The sequence below is a fragment of the Lissotriton helveticus genome, chromosome 5_1, assembly GCF_964261635.1.
Source record: "Lissotriton helveticus chromosome 5_1, aLisHel1.1, whole genome shotgun sequence".
Classification (NCBI taxonomy): Eukaryota; Metazoa; Chordata; class Amphibia; order Caudata; family Salamandridae; genus Lissotriton; species Lissotriton helveticus.
The window spans coordinates 47,796,623-47,824,585 of NC_136065.1; the positions used below are offsets into that span (position 1 = coordinate 47,796,623).

At 48.2% G+C, this 27,963-nt stretch overlaps 1 protein-coding gene across 1 annotated transcript in view; it reads right to left on the reverse strand.

The window, feature by feature from the left end:
• Positions 1-3,243: 3,243 nt before the first annotated feature.
• Positions 3,244-27,963, reverse strand: part of LOC144754118 (butyrophilin subfamily 3 member A3-like) — a 602,932-nt gene continuing 578,212 nt past the window's right edge. The window contains exon 12 of the mRNA XM_078641685.1: positions 3,244-14,425. Coding sequence (XP_078497811.1) covers positions 13,914-14,425 — 512 coding nt within the window. The 3' untranslated portion in view covers positions 3,244-13,913. The remainder of the gene's footprint in view (positions 14,426-27,963) is intronic.

Here is a 27,963-nt window from a genome sequence, read left to right on the forward strand (position 1 = left end):
AATGTGAATCAGAAGGAGGGCCAGGACTGACTAATACATGTTTAAATTGGCTGGTCCAACAGAGAAAGTTCCCTAATTATATGGTTAATGGGATTTTGTGCACACGGAGAGTGGAATGACTGGGGTCAGGCCCAAGGATCGTTATGGCGATTGTATAATTATAAACTTCAGATCGCCCCAGGTAGTGCAGAGATTGTTATTTGGCCCGCTTGCCCGACCCAGGAGAGAGTCTATGATTGGGTTATTCTGGCTGGTGTATTTTTCTAAACAATCTTGTTTTAGGCAATGTGATAATTTTGAAAAAAGGCAATGTCTTCACATTGGCCCTGTAAGTATTCCTATTGAGCATGTGATGAGGCATGTTGGTTTAACAATTCCCACCTCGAATCATTTTGATGCACTTAATGGGGTGGAATGGCTAGCCCCTGGCATGAAAGGTTCAACCTGGTTGTGCTCTCTATTAGGGAAGAGCAGGGGAACTATCCAAGGTGATGGGGCACACAACATTGACAAGAGCGAGTCGCAGTTTGGCGTTGCTGGCTTGGCTCTCGACGACAGGTCAATCAAGTTTTTGAGATTTTTGACAAACATGCTCCAAATGCTCTCAAACTTCTGGATCTTCTTCAAGAAGGTCCTTTTGGCGGTTCAAAGTGTCCACAACAACAATTCAAGGTTACAAAAGCTCTGGAACCCTGGAACCTAATCTTTCTTCCCTCACGCTCCCTTTATTCTTCCTCACCCTTTACTCTTAATCGCTTGTTCTATATCTCTTGGTTTTCACCTTTTCTGTGAAATTAACAAGCGATCATGTCCTAAAATATTCACCACCCTGTCTATTTTAGGGTAATCTAATACCTCACGCCTCATGCCTCTGTTTTTATTCCTCATTCCGTATCACTCATCCCTATCTCCTATTTCCTTTGTCCTCGTGACTCATTGATCAACCTCTCTCTTTAACCCTTATTCTTCACTTATCACTCTTCAATTCTTGTTTATCTATACTGGGTGCTTCCTTGTGTCTGGACAAAGTTATACCCCTCTGGAGAGCTCTAATAAGAGCTAAGCATGTGTCAAGGGTTGCTTTTATTTAATTCAAAGCTGTGATACAGTGCCTGGAGTGGTAACACTCTTTTGTTATTTTTTAGCTCAGCATAGATGGCACCAGCTAATCCTATGTCTAAAGTGCTGTAACAATGGCAAAAGACTAAGGGCCTGATTACGAGTTTGGCCGTCCAATGGACCACCAAATCCGCAGAAACAGTGCACTGCCGGTGGTCCGACAGCAGTATTACAATATTAGCGGTCAGACCGCCATAGGACTGCTGCTACTGCCAGGGATCCGTGATCCTTGATGGTCTTGCAGTGGCCTGAGGCAAGCAATATGCTAGTGGTGCCGCCGCAGCACTGCCAAGTATATTACGACTTTCCTCACTGCTATAGTATTCATGACAGTGAGACCGCCATGAAAAATGTGGCAGTGAAGAAACTAAGGAGGCTCTACAGTGCTCCCTGTTGCCTCGGGGCCAGGTGAGGCATGCAGGGGGACACATGGTGTGCCCCCCTGTCTGTATCCATCCCTTGTTACATCACAGCATGGACTTCACAGTACATACCATGCTGGAACACGCTCTGGCGGTCCCATGGCGCTGACTTTCTAAGGCTCACATACGAGCCTTTGAAAGGCACCACTGTGGGCCAGACGCCGCAGAACAACCCCACCTTTATTCCAATTGGAATGCCGTAGGTGGCTAGACTACAGGTTTGGCAATCTAGGAGGGGGGTGCTGGCGCTGCGGCCGCTACAAAGAGCCAAATTCGTAACAGGCCCTTAGTCGCTTTCTACTATTGAGTGGATGGAACTGTACAAATTCTATGCTTAAAAACTTTGCTAGAAAATGGACATTTGAGGTGAGCAGATTCAGTGGTGTTGTAGGGCCCGATTCACAGAACTAACTTAAGACAAAATCCTAAGCTTACTACTTTTGGTATTCACAGAAGGCATTTAGTGATAGTAAAGTTAGGATTTTGTTTTAAGTCTGTCCTAAGTTTGTCTTAAGTTTGTCTTAAGTTTGTCTTAAGTCTGTCTTAAGTCTGTCTTAAGTCTGTCTTAAGTTTGTCTTAAATCTGTCTTAAGTCGGTCTTAAGTCTGTCCAACGTTTGTCTTAAGTCCTACTACTTTTGGTATTCACAGATGGTATTTAGTAGTAGTAAAGTTAGGATTTTGTCTTAAGTTTGACCTAAGACAGACTTAAGACAGACTTAAGACAAAATCCCAACTTTACTACTACTAAATACCTTCTGTGAATACCAAAAGTAGTACGTTTAGGATTTTGTCTTAAGTTAAGTTAGTTCTGTCAATCGGGCCCGATGTGTGCTCTATAGAAGGGAGCTGCTTTCTACCTAAACTTGGGAACTACCTAGAGTTCTCTGCTCCCTTTTTTGCATAATTTAGATGGCATTTTAATCCTGAAATGATAAAGATATATACATATGTGCACACACACACGTGCATGTGTTTTTATTTTTTAATTGAGAACCCCCTTTTTTATTCCTTACCTCCCTTTACCTCTATCCACTTCGTAAACCCTGAAATCACCCTTACCGCCCTTTACCTCTACCCACCTTTAATCCCTAAAATCATCTTTACCTCCCTTTATCTTTATGCGCCACATAAAAAATTATGTTATTTACAAAAATACTTTGCTGTGTGTTAAATTACTGTGTGACAAATTTAGAAATACTTACCTGCATTGGAAATGGACGCGTGGTAAAGCCTGGTTGCTTGTTTTATATTCCCTTAAATGCATGTTATATTAATTTTAGTTAATTCATTTGAGACCTTATCATATCCTTTCAGAATATGTAATATTCATTTCAATATCTAATATTAATTTTAAAGCAAATCAACATATGTGCAGTGCAAGCATATTCATTTAAACAGTGGTCTTATTCATTTAAACATGGCTTGTGTGTATTTTGATATGTGCTTTATATATTTCAAAGCATGCTACATTTTTCTCACATAGTTTCACGTTCATTTAAAAAAGTGCCATATTCATTGTAATGAATATCATAATCATTTTCATATGGCCATATTAATTTCAACAGGTGTCATATTCATTTCAAAGTGGTTCATATTCATCTTAACATGCACCATATTCCTTTAAATGAATGTCATATTTATTTAAATGGATGTCATTATCACCTTACTACGTGTCATAATAATTTTAACATGAGTCATATCTATTTCAGCATAGGTCATATTTATTTGAATACATGCAGTTGTCATTTTGATGTATATTATATTAATTTCATAGCATAACATATTCATTTTGACAAGTTTCATTTTAAGTTCAGTATTGGTTGTATTCATTTTAGGCATGTTGAATCAATTTCAATGGGGCTCATAGTCATTTCAGTGCATGTCATATTCATCTTAACATATGTCATATTCCTTTCAATGGATGTCTCATTCATATTAATACATCTTATATTAATTTTAACATGAATCATACCCATTTCAACACGTATCATAATCACCTCAATGTGTATCATATAACTTTCAAAGCAAGTTGTATTCATTTTGATAAATGTCATGTTCATTTTAGCGTTACTCGTATTCATTATAAAACATGTTAAATTCATTTCAATAAAGCTCATATTCATTCCAACTTATTTCATATTTATCCTAACATTTGCTATATTCTTTTTAATTAATGTTATATTTATTTCAATGGATGTCATATTCATACTAACACTTGCCATATTCATTTTAAGATGCAACATATCTATTTTAACATATACCATATTTATTTGAATATGTATCATATTAATTTCAATGCATGGCATATTCATTTTGACAAATGTCATGAGAATTTCAGCTTTGTTCATACTCATTTCAAAGCATGTCAAATTCAGTTCAATGGAGCTTATATTTATTTCAACATAAGCCATATCCATTTGAAATCATCTCCTATTCATTTCTGTATATATCATATTCATTGCAATCTAAGTAATATTCATTTAAACACACTTCATATTCATTGCACCATGTGTAATGTTCATTTCATTGTATTATATAATATTTTCAATGTGCATTATATTCTTTTCAGAATATAATATGTTCATTTGAATAATTTATCTTCATTTCAATTTGTCCTATTAGTTTCAATGCATGTCATACTCCTCTTGGCATATGTCAGTAATTTCAAGGAATGTACCATTCTTTTTGATGCATATTGTATTTGTTTCACTGGTTGCTATATTGTTTATAGTGAGGGCCATATTCATTTGATTATCTTTGATATATATTTCAGTATATCACTTATTCAATTTGGAGTGTGTGTTATTCAAATTTATCGCTAAGTAGTATATTCACTCTGCCAGGTTTCATATTTGTTTTAGTTCAAGACAGATTTACTCTGTCAGGTATCATATTTATCTTGACACATGTTACATTCATTCTGGTGTGGGCCAGATTCATTTAGCAGCACTCCATGCATTTCAGGAGATGTCTTATATTAGGATCTGTAATTTTGACGTGAACGGCTTCCCATACCTTACAACAGCGAGGAGCTGACAGGGCTTCGATGCGCCCACCAAGCAATGAAAAAACAAACTTACTGAAGTAGAAATCAAGTTATGGAATTGATCTGTGCACCAGGCAACAGTTGAACAAAACAAATGTACTAAACAGAACAAGGAGATAAAGCGAATAGACCTGAGCAGTAGTGTAACGTTTTAAAAAAAAAATCTTTTCAGATGAACTGCTTCTTTTGTTTGTTTTTAACAGAAGAAGCTATCAAATATGCCTAAAGCGACAATGTGTCATAATTCAAGACAACACTATCCAGCTTCCAGATGAGAAGGACAGATGCCAGCACGGGGGATACACAAAAACAAAACTATATATCGAATCACTAACGTATTAACAGACGGGACAGGTATTTTTATTCTGGGTTAGCGTCTGCAAAACCTGCAAAATAATATCTATTAATCACTTTTAAACACTACTTTCGTGTTACAGCTTATATCTGTACTGAAAATGAAGGCATAAATGTACAGTATCGCTAGAAAGTGCTCTCTTTGAGTACAAGACAGGAGAAACAGGAATCGCGTAGGACAGTAATAAGTTGCAGGCTGAAGCCTGTCACAAGTCACATCCAAAGAACCGGTCTGAAAAAAAATTAAAAAGCACATTGTGGTCATCTAATGGGTTTCTGGGCGCTCTGGCGAGCACTCGACCATCTTCCAATATTCATATGCACATAAGGGGGTGGTTGACACTTCTGCAAACTTAGCGGAAAGTCCAGTGGGTTCAATAATATGGCAGGCATCCTTGAAGTGCAGACGCACTCGCAAGGCTGGTTCAGTTCCTTCTTGTAATCCAGGTCCAATAACAAACATTTCTGCCTTGTGATGAGCTCTGTCGCTAGCTTTCTTCTCGTCACAAGCTGGGACCCGAGAAAACCAAAACGTGCCTGGGCTGCCAGCATTTTACCAGCATGGGCATGGTTCAGGTCACTGCCATTTAAACAAGTAAACAATAAAGCGCAGTGCCTTGAAGTATGTTTTCAGGCGGTGTACGCAAAAATCGACTCACAACCGACCCGAGTTTGGGAAAGAATGTGCTGGAGAACAGTTGTGAATACATGGAACAATTCCTAACATTACGCTATTTGAGAGACAACTAACTTCGAACTATTTTGAGCATTAGGCTTTGCGCATTGCTAATGGCTTTAAGGATTATTGCTTTTAAACTTGGGATTTGATTCTGTGACTGAAAGGAAGACATTTTTATGACAAGATAATGTTGCACATAAACATAATATGTATACATGATTGTGCTTAAAATTACTAAGATTTCTTAGCAAGTGATACATGAATTGCTAATGGAAGGCACCAGGGAATATTAATGCATCATTCATGATTCAAGGCCCAGAATGTAGCAGGAGGAAGAAAGGGTTTAAAACAAGCAGCAAGCACTAACGTAAAGGGCAGGAGTGATCGTACAACGGTGGTGGGGGGAGGGCTGTAGCTAAAATGTAAATAAAAACATCACCGTAGAAGCAATGCCAAGTGGTTGATACCGAGGCATGAAGCACTAATAATGTGGCATGACAAATGCTGGGGAAGCTGTAGCGAAAACGAAAAAAACAAGCAATGTCCTGAGCAAATGGTGGGGGCCTGAAGCAGTGGAGTGGGAGAGGTGAGGGGGGAGTCACAGGGAGAATAAGGGACAGAAGGCAAGCGGCCGTGAAGTGCAGGCGGGGGGGCGGGGAGCAGAGCCTTTGAAGAGCCAGAGTCAAATAAGTGAAGTGAATAATTAGGGGAGGAGAACTGGCAGGCTGATAGGCAGAAGGCTCAGGCAAGCTCGTGCACGAGGCATGCACTTCCCAAAATCCGCTGGAGAGCCCTTGGCCTTAAGTAGTGGTTTAGCTGCATTAGGGCTCTTTTTCCTATTCCTGCAGAATAGGAAAGGGGCGAGCCCTAAAAAGAGGATAATATATGATGGAGACACAGGTAGGAGAGTGATAGAGACAACAACAATATTGTCTGATGGAGACACGCACAGAGGAGAGTGAGTGATAGATAATGATTGATGGAGAGAGACAGCGAGGATATTTTGTGATGGAGACACACAGGAGAGCGAGTGATAGAGTGGAAGTGATGGAGAGACTCGAAGGGCATTATCTAATGGAGACTCATAGAGAGTAGAGTGAGTGATAGAGAATGAGTGATGAGAGAGACAAAGAGGATATTATATGATGGAGATACAGGGAGGAGAGTGAGTGAAGAGAGTGAGTGATAGAGAGGAAGTGATGGAGAAAGACACAGAGGAGATTATCTGATGGAGACATACAGGGAGGAGAGTGAGTGATAGAACAACAGAGTGATGGAGGGAGGGAGACAATGTGGATCTTGTATGATGGAGACATACAGGGAGGAGAGTTAGTGATAGAGAATGAGTGATGAGGGAGACAAAGAGGATATTATATGATGGAGACACAGGGTGGAGACTGAGTGAAGAGAGGGAGTGGTGAATAGAGATACGGGCAATATTATATGATGGAGAAACACACAAAGGAGAGTGAGTGATAAACATAGACAGTGAGGATACTGTGTGATGGAGACACACACAGAGGAGAGTGAGTGATAGAGAATGAGTGATGAGCGATACAAAGAGAATATCATATGATGGAGACACAGGGAGGAGAGTGAGTGATAGAGAATGAGTGATGGAGAGAGACAGGATATTGTGTGATGGAGACACAGAGGAGAGTGAGTGATAAACATAGACAGTGAGGATATTGTGTGATGGAGACACACACAGAGGAGAGTGAGTGATAGAGAATGAGTGATGAGCGATACAAAGAGAATATCATATGATGGAGACACAGGGAGGAGAGTGAGTGATAGAGAATGAGTGATGGAGAGAGACAGGATATTGTGTGATGGAGACACAGAGGAGAGTGAGTGATAGAGAGGTAGTGATGGAGACAGACACAGAGGAGAATATTTGGAGACACGCAGGGTGGGGACTGAGTAATGAGAGGGATTGATGAATAGAGAGACAACGACAATATTGTGTGATGGAGACACACAGAGAGTGAGTGATAGAGAGGAAGATATGGAGAGAGACTTGAAGATAATCTGATGGAGACACACAGGAAGGAGAGGGAGTGATAGGGAGTAATGGGGAGAGAGAGACCACAAGGATATTGTATGATGGAGACACACACCGAGGAGAGTGAGTGCTAGAGAATGAGTGATGAGAGATACAAAGTGGATATTATATGATGAGGTCACAGGGAGGTGAGTGAAGAGAGTGAGTGATAGAGAGGAAGAGTTGGAGATGTACACAGATGAGATTGTCTGATGGAGACACACAGGGAGGAGAGTGAGTGATAGAGCAACAGAGTGAAGGAGGGAGAGTGACAGGTTATTGTGTGATTGAGACCCACAGGAAGGAGAGTGAGTGATAGAGAATGAGTGGTGGAGAGAGACAGGATATTGTCTGATGGAGACACAAACAGAAGAGAGTGAGTGATGGGGCGAAGTGATGGAGATTGTCTGATGGAGACACACAGGGAGGAGAGTGAGTGATAGAGCAACAGAGTGAAGGAGGGAGAGTGGCAGGTTATTGTGTGATTGAGACCCACAGGGAGGAGAGTGAGTGATAGCGAATGAGTGATGGAGAGAGACAGGATATTGTGTGATGGAGACACAGAGGAGAGTGAGTGATAGAGAATGAGTGGTGGAGAGAGGCAGGATATTGTGTGATGGAGACACAGAGGAGAGTGAGTGATAGAGAATGAGTGGTGGAGAGAGACAGGAAATTGTGTGATGGAGACACAGAGGAGAGTGAGTGATAGAGAATGAGTGTTGGGGAGAGACAGGATATTGTGTGATGGAGACACAAACAGAAGCGAGTGAGTGATGAAGCGAAGTGATGGAGATTGTCTGATGGAGACACGCAGGGAGGAGAGTGAGTGATAGAGCAACAGAGTGAAGGAGAGAGAGAGACAGGTTATTCTGGGATTGAGCCACACTGGGAGGAGAGTGAGTGATGGAGAATGAGTGATGGAGAAAGACAGGATATTGTGTGATGGAGACACAAACAGAAGAGAGTGAGTGATAGAGAGAAAGTGATGGAGAGAGACTCTAAGCGCATAATCTGTCACCTAAACCCACAAACCACAACCCTTGAGGAAGCACCGACAGCCTTGGAAGCAGACCTGTGGACAGTGGAGTAGGCAGACCTTTTGCCTACCTCCCCAACTCCCCAAAACATGTACCCTGTGGAAGCCTTACATGAAGAGGTCAACCGGAGGGCCCCCTTTCACGTATCCTGCAGGGGGCCCCCCTCAAGTTTCATTACGCCACTGGTGCGAGGTCAGCTTCAATTTCGAAATAATATTAAAGACTTCAAGCTCAGTCATAGGATGGAAAGAAGACCAGGAGACGTTATTTTTTAGTTGCAAGTTGGAAAGGAAGTCACCATAAATAGTAGGAGAGGGTAGTTGAGTGGGCGGATTAGGCGGGAGGGATGGTGTCGAGAGCGGAGCAAAGTCAATGTCCTATTGGGGGCTGGGAGGGGCCAGTGTTGTATTTAAGGATTGATAAATTGATCATTTTTTCCAAAAATAATTTGGCAATTTCCTTACATCTTTCAATTGAGGCTGTCAGCTCTGGAGGGTAGATGATGTTTATCTTCTGAGTATGTTGAAGAGTTCTCTGGGACTGTTTTTGGCACGATCGAGTTGTGCGCGAAAGAAAGAAGCCTGTTCATTGAAGATGTGCTTCTTGTAGGTTGATCTAGTAGATCTAAGGAGGGCGGGATGAGAGGGTGAGGGGTGTTGTCTCCAAGATCTTTCAAATAGTCACAGTTGTCTTCTTTGAGGAGGGCGGGATGAGAGGGCAAGGGCTGTTGTCTCCAAGATCTTTCAGATAGTCGGAGTTGTCTTCTTTCCTGTTTAAGTTCGGGATTGAAACAAGATTTGGATTGGGTTGTCCTTTCTTGTTTGAGTTCGAGTGGGGCAACTTGATCCAGGGCATCGACAATGGCCTTATTGAAATGATCAGTCAGCTCATTAGCGTTCTGGGAAGGAGGTATGAGTTGAAGTTGAGCTTGAAGTTTAGACTTGAGTTCACTTTGAGGGACTTGTTTAAGGTTTCTGGACCGTATCCTAGGTTTGTTGTTAACATATGTGGGGAGAGGGGCGCTGGTTAAGATTTCAAACAGAATGAGATGGTGGTCGGACCAGTCAATGTGGACGATGATGGATAGGGAGATCAAGTCAATGTTAGAGATGAGAGCGTCACGGGATGCAGAGGTAAACCACATCGGATTGATTAGGAAGGAAGTTATTAGAACTCAGAGAAGTGTACAAAGAAGAGAGTGCACAAGGTGATCCCACGGGAGGAGAGTGCGTAGGAAGAGAGTAGGAGGGAGCATCTGGGAAGCGGTAAGGGAGAGGAGGGGATCAATCATTGATAAGAATGGGCGTCAAAGAATTAGACCTAGAGGGGAGAGAAGTATGACACCCAAGAGAAGGCAAATGAGTAAGAAAGGAGTGCAAGGGAGAGTCATGGATGATGGCGGGGACAGGCGGGGTTCGATCGATGTTAAGAGTAGGAGCCGGACAATTAGACATGGAAGCGAGTGTGGAGGGAGTCCCAAGGGGAGGCAGGCGAGTAGTAGAAGAGATGGAGAGGGGGAGGAGGGCCTGAACGGAGGTACGTGGTAAAGACTCATGGGTGCAGGGCAGTTGAGGTATTGAGGGATTATGAGTCGAATGGTAGATTTGATAGGCCAAGGCGCTGAAAAGTCGGTCAAAAATGTTGAGGTGGATATCAGATGCTTGAATGAGGATGTTGCCTGTTCTGAATATGGAAATATTGTTTTTTCCCCTTGAAGGCAGGAGAAGAGATAATCAACATTTTTATTCCGTATGGGATTTTGATAGATTTGGTGATAGGAAGGTGGAGAAGGAAAGTGTTTTTCCATTTAGTGGTGCGTTTGGAGTGGAAAATAAAATCAGTTTTCATTGGACGAGAGAGGCTGTGGTAGGTATCACCTAATAGTGTTTCAGGGTGAAGCTTCAGTAATTTGTGTTTGAAATATTTCTTAGCGTATTTGGAAAGGTTGGTTGGATATGAATTACTCCAAGAGTTAGGGCCATGTCTAGAGAGGGCAGGATCCGGGGGGAAAGGGGGCGGGGGGCTTGGGAGAAGACATGTGCAATGTACCATAAGAATGGAGGTAAGAACAGGATGGAGGCAGGAAAAGGACGGATGCAAAGGAAAAGCGCAATAAGGGAGGAGGTTCTGGAATAAAAAGATACTCAAAGGGGGGAAAGAACAAGCCGGGTAATGGGAGAAAGGTAAAGTCTGAGTAAAAAAACAGGAAAAAAAAACATCCAATGTAGGCACATAGGTAAAGTCAGAGTATTAAAAATATCCAATGTAGGAACACCAAACAGGTAATGGGATAGTGCTAAAAAATACAACATCAACACCAATTTGAGTAGGAATAAAGTTTTTTTTTTTATCATTGTCCCAAATTGTAGTCCTTGATCAAGTAGCAAAAAGTCAGTCCAACTTCTGTTTCCTTAGAGGTTAATATCAGTAGTGTCTTGTGTCCATGACTACTGTGGGAATAAAGAGGCCATCTTGTGAAACCACTAGTGAAAGTGAAAAGAGAGGGGCACACAAAATGGAGGGGAGCCCATGGTCAAACAGAAAGTGATAGAGGCAGTCCTACCTCCGTTTCCACAGAGAATTGTATTACGAGTGTCTTGTGAAAATGAAAATTATGAGATTTAAAAGACCTTCTTGTGAAAAACCACCAGTTACGAGTGGAGAGAGAGGGGTGAACAAAATGGAGGGGAGCCACAGACCAACAGTAAAATGAGCCGCATAAACGACAACGCCGTCACCCACCACTTGAAGGAGCAGAGCGAACCCAGCAGTAACAGAGCAGCTGCACACCGGGGGTCGAGGTGGCTGCAAAAAGAGCAGTTCACCCTCCCTGTGCTGGATAAAGTAGCGCAGAGGATTAAGGTGCCTGCTGCAAAGAACATGTCCTTGTGTGTTCAGACGTTTTCAGGCAACAATAAAAATGTAAAGGTAACATTGGCGATTAATGTTCCTGCGAGAAAATGAAGGAAGTTTTATCTATTGGCTGTTTCCACTCAGGCTAAAGTAGCGCAGAAGATTAAGATGCCTGCTGCAAAGAACATTTCTTTGTGTGTCCAGAGGTTTTCCGGCAACAATAAAAATGTAAAGGTAACTTTGGCGTTTAATATTCCTGCGGGAGAGAGAAAGAAGTTTTATCTAGTGGCTGTTTCAACTCATGCTAAAGTAGGACAGAGGATTAAGATGGCTGCTGCAAAGAAGATGTCCTTGTGCGTTCAGATGTTTTCAGGCGACAATAAAAATGTAAAGGAAACTTTGGCGATTAATGTTCCTGCGGGAAAAAGGACGTTTTATCTAGTGGCTGTTTCCACTCATGCTAAAGTAGCGCAGAAGATTAAGATGCCTGCTGAAAAGAACATGTCCTTGTGTGTTCAGAGGTTTTCAGGCAATAATACAAATGTAACGGTTACTTTGGTAATTAAAGATCCTGCGGGAAAGAGATGGACGTTTTATCTAGTGCCTGTTTCTACTCATGCTGAAGTAGAGCAGAGGAATAAGATGCCTGCTGCTAAGAACATGTCCTTTTTTGTTCAGAGTTTTTCAGGCAATAATAAAAATGTAAAGGTAACTTTGGTGATAATATTCCTGCTGAAGAGGGATCTGAGTTTTATCTAGTGGCTGTTTCCAATCATGGAAAAGTAGCTCAGAGGATTAAGATACCTGCTGCAAAGAATATATCATTGTGTGTTCAGAGGATTTCAGGCAACAATAAAAATGTAAAGGTAACTTTGGCGATTAAAGTTCCTGCAGTAAAGAGATGGACGTTTTATCTACTGGCTGTTTCCACTCATGCTAAAGGATCATAGAGGATTCAGATGCCAACTGCAAAGAACATGTCCTTGTGAATCGATAGGTTTTCAGGCAAAAATAAAAATGTAAAGGTAGCCTCAGCAAATAATATTTCTGCTGGAGAAAGATCGAAAGTTTTATCTAGTGGCTGTTTCCACTCATGCTAAAGTACCACAGAGTAATAAGATGCCTGCTGCAAAGAACATGTTCTTGTGTTTGCTGTGATTTTGAGGCAACAATAAAAATGTAAAGTTAACTTCGGAAATTAAAGTTACTGCCGGAGACAGATCGGAGTTTTATCCAATGGCTGCTACTACTGATGCTAAAGTTTCAAAGAGGATTAAGATGCCTGCTGCAAAGAGCATTTACTTGTGTGTTCAGAGGTTTCAGGCGACAATACAAATGTAAATGTAACTTTGGCGATTAAGGTTCCTGCGTGAGAGAGAAGGAAGTTGTATCTAGTGGATGTATCCTTGAGGGAGTATGTGGGGAGGTGCGGGGTCTACAGCGGAACTAGATTTCACTTTACTAAAAAGTGTTGGAAGAGTTTATTTGGTAATGGGGAGGGGGAGTTTGTGAGGCAAACGGTGGGTGAGTCCAGAGTCTTTCTCTTTGGGGTAGAATTTGTTTTTTTTATTGTATTTATAGGGAACAGTACACTTCAGAGATTTAAAAAAAAGTTGCTAGATCATTGCAATGGGTGACTGTGGGTTCTGGGAAATGGCCGCCAATCGATGTGGTTAGGGATTGAACAATTTGGAAACACAAACAGTAAACGTAAGAGTTACCGACAGGCCGGTAGTTTTGTTGTTTTCATTCGATATTTTACTATTACAAACTTGTTTGATTGGCCCATGGGGCCATGCATATTACATTTACCCTTGATGCCCTTTCAATAGTTTGCAGACAAGCATTATTAATCTAATTACAACTGGTGATTTTTGTTGTAAAGATGCATATGCCACCCACATTCACCCCAGCACACTACCCACATGCATCCCACCAACACACACCTTATAACAACACACCACACCATGCCACTGCCCCACGTCACTGCACTAGACACCAGGTTTGCAGTACGGAGCACAGCAGCCACACTGCTGTACAACATACCTTAGAAACATTGCCAAAGCCAATAGTCTGGCTAAAGACTAATAAGGTCTGAAATGCGAGACCTATTGGCTATGCCAATGCTTGTTTGATTCTGCAGAGACTTTATCATATGTTACATGTTGTTTGGTGCACGATTCACGGCAACTATTGTCTGTCCTTGTTTTAAAAATGTACAAGGAAAAGAGATACATAGTTTCAGGTGAGGCTTCTGGTTGTCATGGAAACAGGTGAGAGGGTCATTGTGAAGAAGGTTCTTTGGAATGTTGGTGTTTGAACTGTGGATGACAGTTGAGGGGGGAGGGGGAGGGGGGCTCACACCAGCCTCAGCTCCGCTCCTCCCCAGAGATTGAAGAGCGGGAAGAGCCTCTGTGTGAAGGGGGCCGGCGGGAAGGAGAAGAGAAGCTCCATGGAGTCAGCATTGTACAGGGACAGAAGCCCCCCCTCGTAGTCCAGATACACCCCCAGCTTCAGGGGCTCCTCACGAGGGGACAGAGGGGTCCGAGGGGAGGTGAGAGCCCAGTACCGACCCCCCGTCCCCTGCACAGCCCAGACTCCCCCCTCAGGTGACCATGGGAAGAAGCCCTTCCTGTTCACAGACTCCGCTGCGACCCCCACCTCCCACCTCCCGTCCTGCAGCAGCTGCACCTCCCAGTAATGTCTGCCGGAGGTGAACCCCTCGCTCCCCAGCACACAGGGGTAGAGGAAGGTGAATCTCTTGGGGGTGTCCGGCAGACGCTGTGCTGTGTCCGTCCGTCTCACACGTCTCCCCCCCTCAGACAGGAGGAGCTCAGGATGAGCCGTGTCAGGATCCAGAGTCACCATCACTGCAGAGAAGAGATTCACAATTAGAGATTTAATGACACAAAGAAAGGCTGTAATTACTGCTTCTGTTTTACATATGATTCATTTACACCACATCTGGAAGGAGCACGTGGCACTAGAGAGTGCGGCACTAGACTGCTCACTACAGTAAAGCGTCCAGCACTAGACTGCTCACTACACCAAAGCGAGCAGCACTAGACTGCTCACTACACTAAAGCGCGCAGCACTAGACTGCTCACTACACTAAAGCGTGCATTCATCCAGAGCACACACTACACCAAACAGCACTACATAGAGAGGACATTCTACTGCACACTACACCGCACCATACTACACACACTGCTCGCAGTCACTACACTGCAGCGTGCGTTCATTTACAGCACACACTACACCAAACAGCACCAAATAGACAGGAAATTCTACTAAACACCACGCTTCATCACACAGCATATTACACACACACGCAATGCTCACTGCACTACTCACTACTGCACCATACAGCATACTACATAACACCACATTAGACTGAACACTGCAGCAGGCAGGACACTGTACTAGCAACTCCAAAAAATGCTGCACTACTCAGTACACTCCATTAGATGGTACTGAGTGACAGAGCTACTCAAAAGGCATCTTTCTCTAGTCAGTACACTGCAATATATGGCTCCATGTTGTTTCTGCTTCTGTACTCTATATTAGATTTTGAACAGTAAGAGAGGTCCTAGAAGGTATATGGTACTGGTCAGTACACTGTATTAGATGACACAGAGTGACTGAGCTACTCCAAGGTATACAGTACGAATGAGTGCACTCTATTAGATGCGACAGAGGGACAGAGCTACCAGCAGTTATACTGTACTAGTCAGTACACTGCCGCGGATGATTCAGCTTGATAGAGCTACTAGAGGTGTACTGTAATAGTCAGTACACTGCATTAGAAGGTACAGAGTGACAGAGCTACTCGACAGTATACTTTACTAGTCAGTACTCTATATTAGATTTTGAACAGTAAGAGAGGTCCTAGAAGGTATATGGTACTGGTCAGTACACTGTATTAGATGACACAGAGTGACTGAGCTACTCCAAGGTATACAGTACTAATTAGTGCACTCTATTAGATGCGACAGAGGGACAGAGCTACCAGCAGTTATACTGTACTAGTCAGTACACTGCCGTGGATGATTCAGCTTGATAGAGCTACTAGAGGTGTACTGTAATAGTCAGTACACTGCATTAGAAGGTACAGAGTGACAGAGCTACTCGAAAGTATACTTTACTAGTCAGTACTCTGCATTAGATGTTACAGAGTAACAAAGCCACTCCAAGGGGGAGAGTGGCCAGCCAGCCAACATGGCGGACGTGAGTTCCTAACGCTCTGCACACAAACCCTCTATTATACTGAAAAACGATTGAATTCTAATCCAGAGGACTACAAAACAAGTCACGATAGGCTACGGAGTGCGAGGTGATATGGACTGGTGAACAGTATGGTTGTATGGCGAAGGATGGCGGTGAGAAAGTACCTAGGGCCTTGCCATCGAGAAACTCACCCATCACTGCAGAAATGGACTGACGACAGAGGCATTGAGCGTGGATGAAGAGGGAAAGACCCAAACGCCGGCAACGGACTTCGAGAGCAGTGCCGGGGGGATCGAGGGTCGTCGGCTGAGAGGTGGTGAGGAGAAGCTGCCCTTGCACCACCCGGGAGATCGCAGGTGCGCCGGCTCTGCCGGACATGACCCCAGGCATTGGCAGAAAGGGTTGCGCTGGACGGGAACCCCCCACACAAGACATCGCTGAGTAGGAGTGCCAGTCAGGAACCCAAAGGACGCGGAGCAGGTAAAAGACCAAAGCAGTCACACGCCATCACTGACTCGAGCGCTGACCGGATGGCCGGCGGGGAGCGGCGATCGGCAGCTCTCGAGGGGCAGGCCTGGGGCCTTGATCCGTCACAAGTTGGGGGCACTGCAAGAACAGAGAAAGTGCATCGAAGGAGGTGCTGGGCCAAGGCATAGGGACGGAATGGAGATTGGGCCCTCCCCACTGGAGTTTACAGGGCCCACGTAGCGCTGCCCAGGGTTCTCTAAAGCAGAGCGCACAAAAAGGGGAGGAAGGTGATCAAGCACCCGGACCAATGAGCTTGAACTGCAGGAGGATATGGAGGCACACCACACGAGGAATGTCAGAACTGCTCCACACATCCTAAGGGGAAACGCACCGGGGCCTAGTTAGGCCTGTAGTGATCCGGGGGCTGGAACAGACTCTTTTCAACGTATATGTACATTAGAAACCTTATGTAATCTAAATATTATTATGTTCCACTTTAGTAGTTTAGGTTTTTCTTTTTTTGTACAAATTCACTAGAGACACGCCATCACCTTTTTGAGTACATATGTGTGGATAATGCTACTGAAATGAATTGTTGATTTCTATTTTGCTTTTGATTGCAAATATATTCATATTGTGTATACACAGCTTCCTTTCTTGGCTTCTCATTTGAATCACCCTCAGTGCCATTGTGCGTTTGTCTTTACCAGAATCTGTTCGTATTTGCCCACAGGAGCCATTGTTTCTTGCTAAACTGTTACCCAGGCTCGCAGTGAGTAGGGTTCCCTTGTCTCCTCTTCCAGCCTCAAGGAAACAGGCAGAGACTTGATGCTAACCTGTGCAGCTTTGCATTTCACACCTGTACGTTAAAATGTTAAAGTAGAAATGCAACACGGCGCAGAATGGAACCCATCATTAGCGTTTAACCGCATAATATGCCACATACTTTTTCTACCCTAGAGGGTCCGCTAGTTCTCAATTGCTCCATAATTCCTGTGGCCTCGAGCATAAGGTGCACACCGATCACACACAGATGCATAGGAATGCTTGACACGCTGCCTCTTCTCACTGCTACTCTGCCAGAGAGCACTTCCAGTGCGACTGGGACTAGTTCAGACGCCATGACCATTCACTCTTTGACACCTTTGCCGATACTGCCAACAGTAATGGCAGTGAGTGCCTATCTCGTGAAAGTATTTTTTTTATAGCAGATGGTACTATCCTAACAGTCCACAAGGGCAAAAAGCAAATGTGATATCTTTTGTATCTCGTTTGGGGGTTTAGCCTAGTGTTCAGGTACAGTGACATACCAGACACAACATGAAATGACCCTTACTGCCGTAAATTGAGAATGCAAAGCATCCGGAGCGATTGCTATGGTGACCAGGAAACGAACAACTTGTGTCTAGAGTTTCCAAACTCTGTCATCTCAAAACGTATCATGTTCATGTTGCATCAAACTGGACTATTCCATTTCATTCTGAAGGAGATATTTGACATGGCTCAGTGTATATAATCAGTAGAAACCGTTGAACAGCCCTGAGGCTTTTCTATGTCTACCTATAGTTGTTTATCTTCATCGCGTCACTATGTGACCCAGTTGTTAAGTACACAGTTGTTTCTGGTTTAGGTCTCGCCTAACATATAGCAGAAGCTGTCTGTTTGTGCAAAGACCCATTATAACTGTGCAATGGGCATAAAGCCCAGACATTGCTTACCATTGGTTGGTGTTAGACGGACCGGGAGGGTCGGCCGAGGATAAGGGGAGAGGTCTCCGGGGAGATCCGTCTCCAGCAATCGTACAGACAAATAACTTCCCCCCCACTGACGTACACCACACAAGGATAAGGTTCAACGTTACTTTATAAGCAATTCTTTAAGTACGGTGAGGTGGTACAAGGAGGTCTGGACTCCGGGGTCCCCTCTATTCTAGTCTCTTGGTTGGGTAAGGGGGTAGCGGGACAGTCTCGTTACCACTCTGGGGGATATGGTGGTAGATGAATTAGCTCACAATCCTCGAGCTCGGCGTTCTAGATGATCGGGCCGCGGCGGAGCCAGCAGGTCCCGGGAGGGTTGAAGGTAGCGACGGTCCGCGGCGGAGCCAGCAGGTCCCGATGAAGATGGGTGCAGAGAGCCGCGGCAGCGCCAGCAGGCAGGTCGGTAGTTCGCAAGGCAGGGCTACGGCAGCGCCAGTAGTCCGTCAAGGATGAGTTCTTCACTGCGTCTCTCGACTCCAGGATACAACTGCCTTCCTGCTCTGGAGCTGCGCCAGTTATAGGTCTGGCGCCCTTTGATGTCCGGACCCTCGCACTGGGAGGTCGGGAGGTCCGGGATGAGGGAGTCCAGACACCCAGCAGGGGGGTGGAGCCAGCGCCTGGGGGAGCTGGGGGCGATCGGCACCTGGCGGGGGAGAGCCATCGACACCTCTTTCTCCCATTGACCTGCCAAGTAGTCCGCTCACCTCCTGGGTGGATGGTGGTGCCGGGATGTCGGGGCCTGGCCAGGCCCAGGGTTAGGGTTGATCGGAGGCCACGCGGCCTCGTGGTGCCGTGTCCAAGATGGCGCCCGGGCCGGGCGAGAGGGCCGGTAGGGAATCGGGCCCACAATGTGGAGATGTTCAGGGGCAGGGGCCCTATAGGAGACGGGAAACGGGTTGTTGTTGCGTGTAACACCTGAGGAGTGGGGCTCGGGCCTGGTCGTGCGGGGAGGGAGCAAGCCTTACACGTGGCCTGTCCAACATGCGTCCCCCCCAGCTGAAGGCGGGGAGAGTCACCCATCCTCTTGGGGACTCTCCTCGTCGAGGCGGAAAAAGCGTGACAGGCCATCTGCGTTGGCGTGGTCTTGCCCGGGTCGATGTTCCACAGTGAAGTCCATCCCCTGCAGGGAGATGGACCAACGTAGTAGTTTCGGGTTTTCCCCCCGCATCTGCATTAGCCATTGCAGGGGTCGATGATCGGTCTGGACCCGGAAGTGGGTGCCGAAGAGATAAGGCCGGAGCTTTTTGAGGGCCCACACCACGGCGAAGGCCTCCCTCTCGATGGTGCTCCAGCGTTGTTCTCGGGCCAGGAGCCGTCTGCTGATGAAAGCCACTGGCTGGTCAAGTCCTTCGGGGTTCAGCTGGGAAAGGACTGCCCCAACGCCATGGTCGGAGGCATCTGTTTGGACGATAAATTCCCGACTGTAGTCGGGGGCCTGGAGCACCGGGGCGGAGCACATGGCGGCCTTCAGCTTCTCGAAGGCCGCTTGACAGTCTGGGGTCCAGTTGACCTTCTTGGGTTGGTTTTTGGATGTGAGTTCCGTGAGGGGCCCTACAATGCTGCCATAGTCCCTCACGAACCGCCGGTAGTAGCCTGTGAGTCCCAAGAAGGCGCGGACCTCGGTCTGGGTGATGGGGGGCTGCCACGACTGGATGGCAGCGATCTTGAGTTGCAAAGGGGCCACCAGACCGCTTCCCACCTGGTGCCCGAGATAGGTCACGGACCCCTGGCCAATTTGGCATTTGCTGGCCTTGATCGTGAGGCCAGCTCGTTGGAGGGCCTGTAGCACCTCTCGGAGGTGGTGGAGGTGGTCGGACCAGTGGCGGCTGTACACAGCGATATCGTCCAGGTAGGCGGCGCGGAATTCTTCGAGTCCTGCCAGGACCTGGTTCACTAGCCGCTGAAATGTTGCTGGGGCATTCTTCATGCCGAATGGCATGACCTTGAAGTGATAGTGGCCATCAGGAGTGGAGAATGCAGATCGTTCTTGGGCCCGGGGTGTGAGCCCGATCTGCCAGTAGCCCGCTGTCAGGTCGAAGATGCTGAGGTAGCGGGCAGCTCCCATGCGGTCGATTAGTTCATCTGCTCGGGGGATGGGGTGTGCGTCTGTTCTGGTGACCGCATTCAAGCCCCGGTAGTCGACGCAGAACCGAAGCTCCGGCGTGGCGCCGGGGGCGGCCGCTTTGGGGACCAGTACCACTGGGCTGGCCCAGGGGCTGTCTGAGGGCTCGATGACCCCGAGCGTGAGCATCTTGGCCACCTCCTCTTGGATGCAGGCCCGTACCCGATCTGGTACGCGGTAGGCCCGATGGCGGACAGGGGGACTGTCTCCAGTGTCCACGTCGTGTAAGCACCAGGGGGTGACCCCTGGGGTGAGGGAGAACAGGGTGGCGAACTGCAGCAGGAGGTCTCGGCAGCCTTGGCGCTGTTCCAGGGTGAGGGCCTCCGAGAGTCGGACCCCGTCCACGGAGCCGTCCTTCTCCCGAGACCGTAGGAGGTCAGGGAGGGGTTCGGAGTCCTCCTCGGTTCCATTGTCGGTTGCCATCAAGAGGCTGAGCTCTGAGCGTACAAAGTGGGGTTTAAGTCTATTAGCGTGGAGGACCCGGAGAGGGTTTCGTGAAGATTCCATATCGATGAGATAGGTGACAGGGCTCTTGCGCTCGATTACTTTGAAGGGCCCCGTCCATTTGTCTTGCAGGGCGCATGGTTCGGTGGGAGACATTACCCACACTTGTTGGCCGGGTTCAAATTCGATGGAGGATGCATTCTGATCGTACCACCTTTTCATGTCCTCCTGACTGGCCTCCAGGTTTGCTTTTGCCATCTCTCTGAACCGTCTGGTCTGGTTGCGGAGGGTTAGGAGGTACTTGAAAACATCTGGGGGGTTCTTTAGAGGGGGCATTTCCCAGCCCTCTTTGACTAGGCTGAGCGGCCCCCGCACCGGGTGCCCATACAAGAGTTCGAACGGGCTGAAGCCGAGGGACTTCTGGGGGACTTCTCGGTAGGCAAAGAGAAGGCACGGTAGTAGCACATCCCACTGGCGACGGAGGGGCTCTTCCAACCCCCCAATCATCCCTTTGAGCGTGCGGTTGAACCGCTCAACCAGTCCGTTTCCTTGAGGGTGATAGGGGGTCGTGAATCGGTAGGTGACCCCACACTGTTGCCAGAGGGACTTCATGTATTTTGAAATAAAGTTTGTGCCCCGGTCGCTGACGACTTCTCGGGGGAAGCCCACCCGGGAGAAGATCCCCATCAAGGCCCGGCCGACTACCGGGGCTGTCACAGTTCGCAGGGGAACAGCCTCGGGGTAGCGGGTGGCGTGGTCCACCAGTACTAGGATGAACCGATGTCCTTGTGCTGTACGGGGGTCCAGGGGCCCCACAATGTCTATCCCCACCCTCTCGAACGGGGTGGTGACCACTGGAAAAGGTTGCAGAGGTGCTTTAAGCTTGCGGCCGCTCTTCCCGCTGGCCTGGCACGTGGGGCAAGATCGGCAGTGTTGGAGTACGTCGTTCCTCATCTTGGGCAAGAAAAAGTGGGTCACCAGGCGACTGTAGGTTTTATCCTGACCCAGGTGGCCAGCCAGGGGGACATCGTGGGCCAGGTTTAGCAAGAAGTCTCTAAAGCGGAGGGGCACCACTAGTACTCGACTGGCCCCTAACTCTGCGATTCTCTGTTCGCTGTACAACAGGTCATTGTCCCAATAGACCCAATGGGTTCCGGAGGTATCCCCTGCACTCTGGGCGAGGGCTTGTTGGCGGAGTCCCTCGAGGGAGGGACAGGTCTTCTGCTCGTGGCGAAACTGTTCTTGGGTGGGCCCCCCCTCCTGACGCCACTGATCCAGGCCGGGAAGGTCCTGAGGCTGAACGAGCCCCTCGGGAGTTTGTTCTGGGGTGACGGCACGGTCGGTGTCTGGAGCGACCGGGGGAGGAGGTGCCGGCCACTCAGGTTCTTCGGGTCGGGGGATGGCACGGGCAGCCATGGACCGGGTGGTTACGCACGCCCAATCCGGGATGCCCAACATCCCTAGGTGCTCTCTCCTCTCTACGGCGGCCCACGGGGAACCCTCAAGATCATTTCCCAGGAGACAGTCTACGGGGGCATCATCTCGGACCGTCACTTCCAACATGCCGGAGACTCCTCCCCACTCGAAGGGGACGCAAGCCATCCGACATAGACTCTCCGAATTGTCGGCTGAACGGACAGGGCAGAGGACGTTCGGCAGAATCTGTTCTGGGGTCACCAGGTGACATCGGACGGCCGTTACACTGGCCCCGGTGTCACGTAGGGCTTCGGCCCGGCGTCCATTAATGTTCACCCATTGACTGTACTTCCGGGTGTTGGCGGGTAGGGGGACCCGCGGGACCATGTCTCTTCCCCCTAGGCACGCTAGAACCATGGCGGCTGGTTCCCATTCCTGGCGTTCTTGCTCACATTCCTCATGTTCTTCGTAGATTTGTTCTTCCCCCAGGGCGGCGGCAGCCATCTGGCGGGGTCTCGGAGTCTGGCTCTGTGGACAATTCGGGTCGTTGGCGTAGTGGCCGACTCGCTGGCATCGGTGACACGTGACATTGGCTCTGTATCCCGGCCGCGCCGGGGTGTTGCCCCGGTTGGCCGGGGGTGGGGTGCTGGTAGCGGGAGCGGCCGGGGCGTTGTCTCTCCCTCGTCCCTGGCCCCCTCCTCCTCCTCGGGGACGGTGCTGACCGTGGTTGTTCCGGTTCTGTTCATGGGGCCCAGTTCGGCCCACTCGGGTAATTTCCCACCGGTCAGCCTCGGCGGCAAGCTGTCGTGGATCAGTTAATTTACTGTCGAGGAGGTGCTGCCTGAGCTCGACGAAGCAGTTGTTTGATAGATGCTCCCATACCATGAGATTGAAGAGTTGCTCGTAAGTCGTTACGTTGCTTCCCTTGATCCACCCCTCGAAGGCCCGGCTGAAATAGTTCACGTATTCCACCCAAGTTGTGCCCGGGATCCGAGTGCAGTTTCGGAACCTCTGGCGGTACATTTCGGGTGTGAGTTCATAGCGGGTGAGGAGGGTAGCTTTCATGTGGTCATAGGAGGTCATCAGATGGTCTGGGAGCTGTAGCAGGGCATCGCGGCCCTCATTGACGAACCTCCCCCATAGACCGGCTCCCCAGTCGCTTCGATCGATCCGGTGGGAGGTCATAGCGATCTCGTAGGCCTTGAACCATTGCTGTATGTCGTCCTCTCGGAAATATTCTCGAACGTCATCCTTGGGGATGTGTACCTTCCTTTCTGTCACCCCCGGGGTGCGCGGTTGCTCGGGCACTCCTAATTCTTTGTTCTGCTTGCGTAAGTCTATCTCAGCTAGTTTGCGTTCGTGTTCGTACGCCAGTCTCTTCTCTTCAAGCTCTCTTTGTCTCTGTTTCTCTTCCCGTTCTTCTCGGAGCCGCAGATGTTCCAGATTTAGTTTTTGTTCGGCTAATTTGAGTTCGCCATCCATTTTGAGCCGGGCCATCTCTAGCTCATGTAGTCGGTTTCTTTCTCGTTCTTGGATCTCATCTTGCGAGAGACCCGTTCTTCGCTCCTTGGGAGCCGTGGTGTCTTTCTCTGCTGTTGCGAGATTTTGGTCCGGGGGTCTGACGGCCCCGGTTTCTGCCCATGACTCAATGGCGTGCTTGAAATCGTCTTTAGTATTCAGACCGGTGGTAGCGATACCTAGTTCAATGCCGAATTGTTTCAACTCACGATGGCTGTATTCTTCCAATTTCTCCATCTGGAATTTTTCGGTGGATCCGCTTTCTTTGGTTGACATTGTGGTTTTGTCGTGGGGTGAGCTACTCTCTGTACGATTACGCGTTGATTCGGATCCCGTCGCTGGCCACCAATGTTAGACGGACCGGGAGGGTCGGCCGAGGATAAGGGGAGAGGTCTCCGGGGAGATCCGTCTCCAGCAATCGTACAGACAAATAACTCCCCCCCCCACTGACGTACACCACACAAGGATAAGGTTCAACGTTACTTTATAAGCAATTCTTTAAGTACGGTGAGGTGGTACAAGGAGGTCTGGACTCCGGGGTCCCCTCTATTCTAGTCTCTTGGTTGGGTAAGGGGGTAGCGGGACAGTCTCGTTACCACTCTGGGGGATATGGTGGTAGATGAATTAGCTCACAATCCTCGAGCTCGGCGTTCTAGATGATCGGGCCGCGGCGGAGCCAGCAGGTCCCGGGAGGGTTGAAGGTAGCGACGGTCCGCGGCGGAGCCAGCAGGTCCCGATGAAGATGGGTGCAGAGAGCCGCGGCAGCGCCAGCAGGCAGGTCGGTAGTTCGCAAGGCAGGGCTACGGCAGCGCCAGTAGTCCGTCAAGGATGAGTTCTTCACTGCGTCTCTCGACTCCAGGATACAACTGCCTTCCTGCTCTGGGGCTGCGCCAGTTATAGGTCTGGCGCCCTTTGATGTCCGGACCCTCGCACTGGGAGGTCGGGAGGTCCGGGATGAGGGAGTCCAGACACCCAGCAGGGGGGTGGAGCCAGCGCCTGGGGGAGCTGGGGGCGATCGGCACCTGGCGGGGGAGAGCCATCGACACCTCTTTCTCCCATTGACCTGCCAAGTAGTCCGCTCACCTCCTGGGTGGATGGTGGTGCCGGGATGTCGGGGCCTGGCCAGGCCCAGGGTTAGGGTTGATCGGAGGCCACGCGGCCTCGTGGTGCCGTGTCCAAGATGGCGCCCGGGCCGGGCGAGAGGGCCGGTAGGGAATCGGGCCCACGATGTGGAGATGTTCAGGGGCAGGGGCCCTATAGGAGACGGGAAACGGGTTGTTGTTGCGTGTAACACCTGAGGAGCGGGGCTCGGGCCTGGTCGTGCGGGGAGGGAGCAAGCCTTACACGTGGCCTGTCCAACAGTTGGGTTTATTTGTCACTCTTATTTCCTTGCTTTTTATTCGTTCGCGTGTGTGGTCTTTCTTTCATCTTCTTATGTTCGTTCCCCCTGTGGGTCGTGACCTCATTACTTCTATTCTTCTAATGCGTAATTTTCAGACCCTGCTTGTTTCTTTTTTGTTAAGCATTCAGTAGTAGTGCATATGTTTCCCAGTGTTCTCCCTTCTGTACTTCGTCTCTCCACAGTCCATGTTGCTCTCTTTTGCGCATGCGCTTCTGCTCCAAGCTCTCCATGCCGGGCTCACCCTCATATGCTTCTGTCCCATGTGTTGCTTTCTTGTCCATGTGCTTCTCTCCCCCAGATCCACAGTGCTTTCTCTCACCCGTGTGCCCCCTTGCTGTCCCCTGCTGTCTCTTTTTCTTTACCCTAGCTACTTCCTCCAGGTTGCCCTACCCTCCATGTTGCTTCTGCCCTTCCCTCCATGTTGCTTCTGCCCTCCCCTCCATGTTGCTTCTATACCTCACCCTACATGTTGCTTCTGCCCTCCCCTCCATGTTGCTTCTGTACCTCACCCTCAAAGTTGTTTCTGTACCTCACCCTCGATGTTCCTTCTGCCCTCCCCTCCATGTTGCTTCTGCCCTCCTCTCCATGTTGTTTCTGTACCTCACCCTCCATGTTGTTTCTGTACCTCACCCTCCATGTTGTTTCTGTACCTCACCCTCCATGTTGCTTCTGTACCTCACCCTCAAAGTTGTTTCTGTACCTCACCCTCCATGTTCCTTCTGCCCTCCCCTCCATGTTGCTTCTGCCCTCCCCTCCATGTTGCTTCTGTACCTCACCCTCAAAGTTGATTCAGTACCTCACCCTCCATGTTCCTTCTGCCCCTCCCCTCCATGTTGCTACTGCCCTCCCCTCCATGTTGTTTCTGTACCTCACCCTCCATGTTGTGTCTGTACCTCACCCTCCATGTTGCTTCTGTACCTCACCCTCCATGTTGTTTCTGTACCTCACCCTCCATGTTGCTTCTGTACCTCACCCTCCATGTTGCTTCTGCCCTTCCCTCCATGTTGCTTCTGCCCTCCCCTCCATGTTGCTTCTGTACCTCACCCTCCATGTTGCTTCTGTACCTCACCCTCCATGTTGCATCTGTACCTCACCCTCCATGTTGCTTCTGCACCTCACCCTCCATGTTGCTTCTGCCCTCCCCTCCATGTTGCTTCTGTACCTCACCCTCCATGTTGCTTCTGTATCTCACCCTCCACGTTGCTTCTGCCCTCCACTCCATGTTGTTTCTGTACCTCACCCTCCATGTTGTTTCTGTACCTCACCCTCCATGTTGCTCCTGCCCTCCCCTCCATGTTGCTTCTGTACCTCACCCACCATGTTGCTTCTGTACCTCACCCTCCATGTTGCTTCTGCCCTCCCCTCCATGTTGCTTCTGTACCTCACCCACCATGTTGCTTCTGTACCTCACCCTCCATGTTGCTTCTGTACCTCACCCTCCATGTTGCTTCTGTACCTCACCCACCATGTTGCTTCTGCCCTCCCCTCCATGTTGCCTCTGTACCTCACCCACCATGTTGCTTCTGCCCTCCCCTCCCCTCCTGGGAGGCCTATAGTCTCAGGTATCGGAGGGCCAACTGAGCGATTGTCACAATATGTGGATAATTTTCTCAGATTTTATGTACAGAACCTACCTTCTTTTATTGAAGATACCAAACATGTACTCAACATAATTAATGACCTGCTCTGGGAGGATGGAATGATTCTGGCTACACTAGACCTTCTGTACCTCACCCTCAAAGTTGTTTCTGTACCTCACCCTCGATGTTCCTTCTGCCCTCCCCTCCATGTTGCTTCTGCCCTCCTCTCCATGTTGTTTCTGTACCTCACCCTCCATGTTGTTTCTGTACCTCACCCTCCATCTTGTTTCTGTACCTCACCCTCCATGTTGCTTCTGTACCTCACCCTCAAAGTTGTTTCTGTACCTCACCCTCCATGTTCCTTCTGCCCTCCCCTCCATGTTGCTTCTGCCCTCCCCTCCATGTTGCTTCTGTACCTCACCCTCAAAGTTGATTCAGTACCTCACCCTCCATGTTCCTTCTGCCCTCCCCTCCATGTTGCTACTGCCCTCCCCTCCATGTTGTTTCTGTACCTCACCCTCCATGTTGTGTCTGTACCTCACCCTCCATGTTGCTTCTGTACCTCACCCTCCATGTTGTTTCTGTACCTCACCCTCCATGTTGCTTCTGTACCTCACCCTCCATGTTGCTTCTGCCCTTCCCTCCATGTTGCTTCTGCCCTCCCCTCCATGTTGCTTCTGTACCTCACCCTCCATGTTGCTTCTGTACCTCACCCTCCATGTTGCTTCTGCACCTCACCCTCCATGTTGCTTCTGCCCTCCCCTCCATGTTGCTTCTGTACCTCACCCTCCATGTTGCTTCTGTATCTCACCCTCCACGTTGCTTCTGCCCTCCACTCCATGTTGTTTCTGTACCTCACCCTCCATGTTGTTTCTGTACCTCACCCTCCATGTTGCTCCTGCCCTCACCTCCATGTTGCTTCTGTACCTCACCCACCATGTTGCTTCTGTACCTCACCCTCCATGTTGCTTCTGCCCTCCCCTCCATGTTGCTTCTGTACCTCACCCACCATGTTGCTTCTGTACCTCACCCTCCATGTTGCTTCTGTACCTCACCCTCCATGTTGCTTCTGTACCTCACCCACCATGTTGCTTCTGCCCTCCCCTCCATGTTGCCTCTGTACCTCACCCACCATGTTGCTTCTGCCCTCCCCTCCCATCCTGGGAGGCCTATAGTCTCAGGTATCGGAGGGCCAACTGAGCGATTGTCACAATATGTGGATAATTTTCTCAGATTTTATGTACAGAACCTAATTTCTTTTATTGAAGATACCAAACATGAACTCAACATAATTAATGACCTGCTCTGGGAGGATGGAATGATTCTGGCTACACTAGACGTAGTGTCGCTATACACTAATATTGACCATGAACTAGGAATACAAGCATTGGATTACTTTTTGAGCCGTAGGTTGGCTGAGTTTTATGAACATACTCAGAAGATTCTGAAAATGACAGAAATGGTTCTGAAAAAT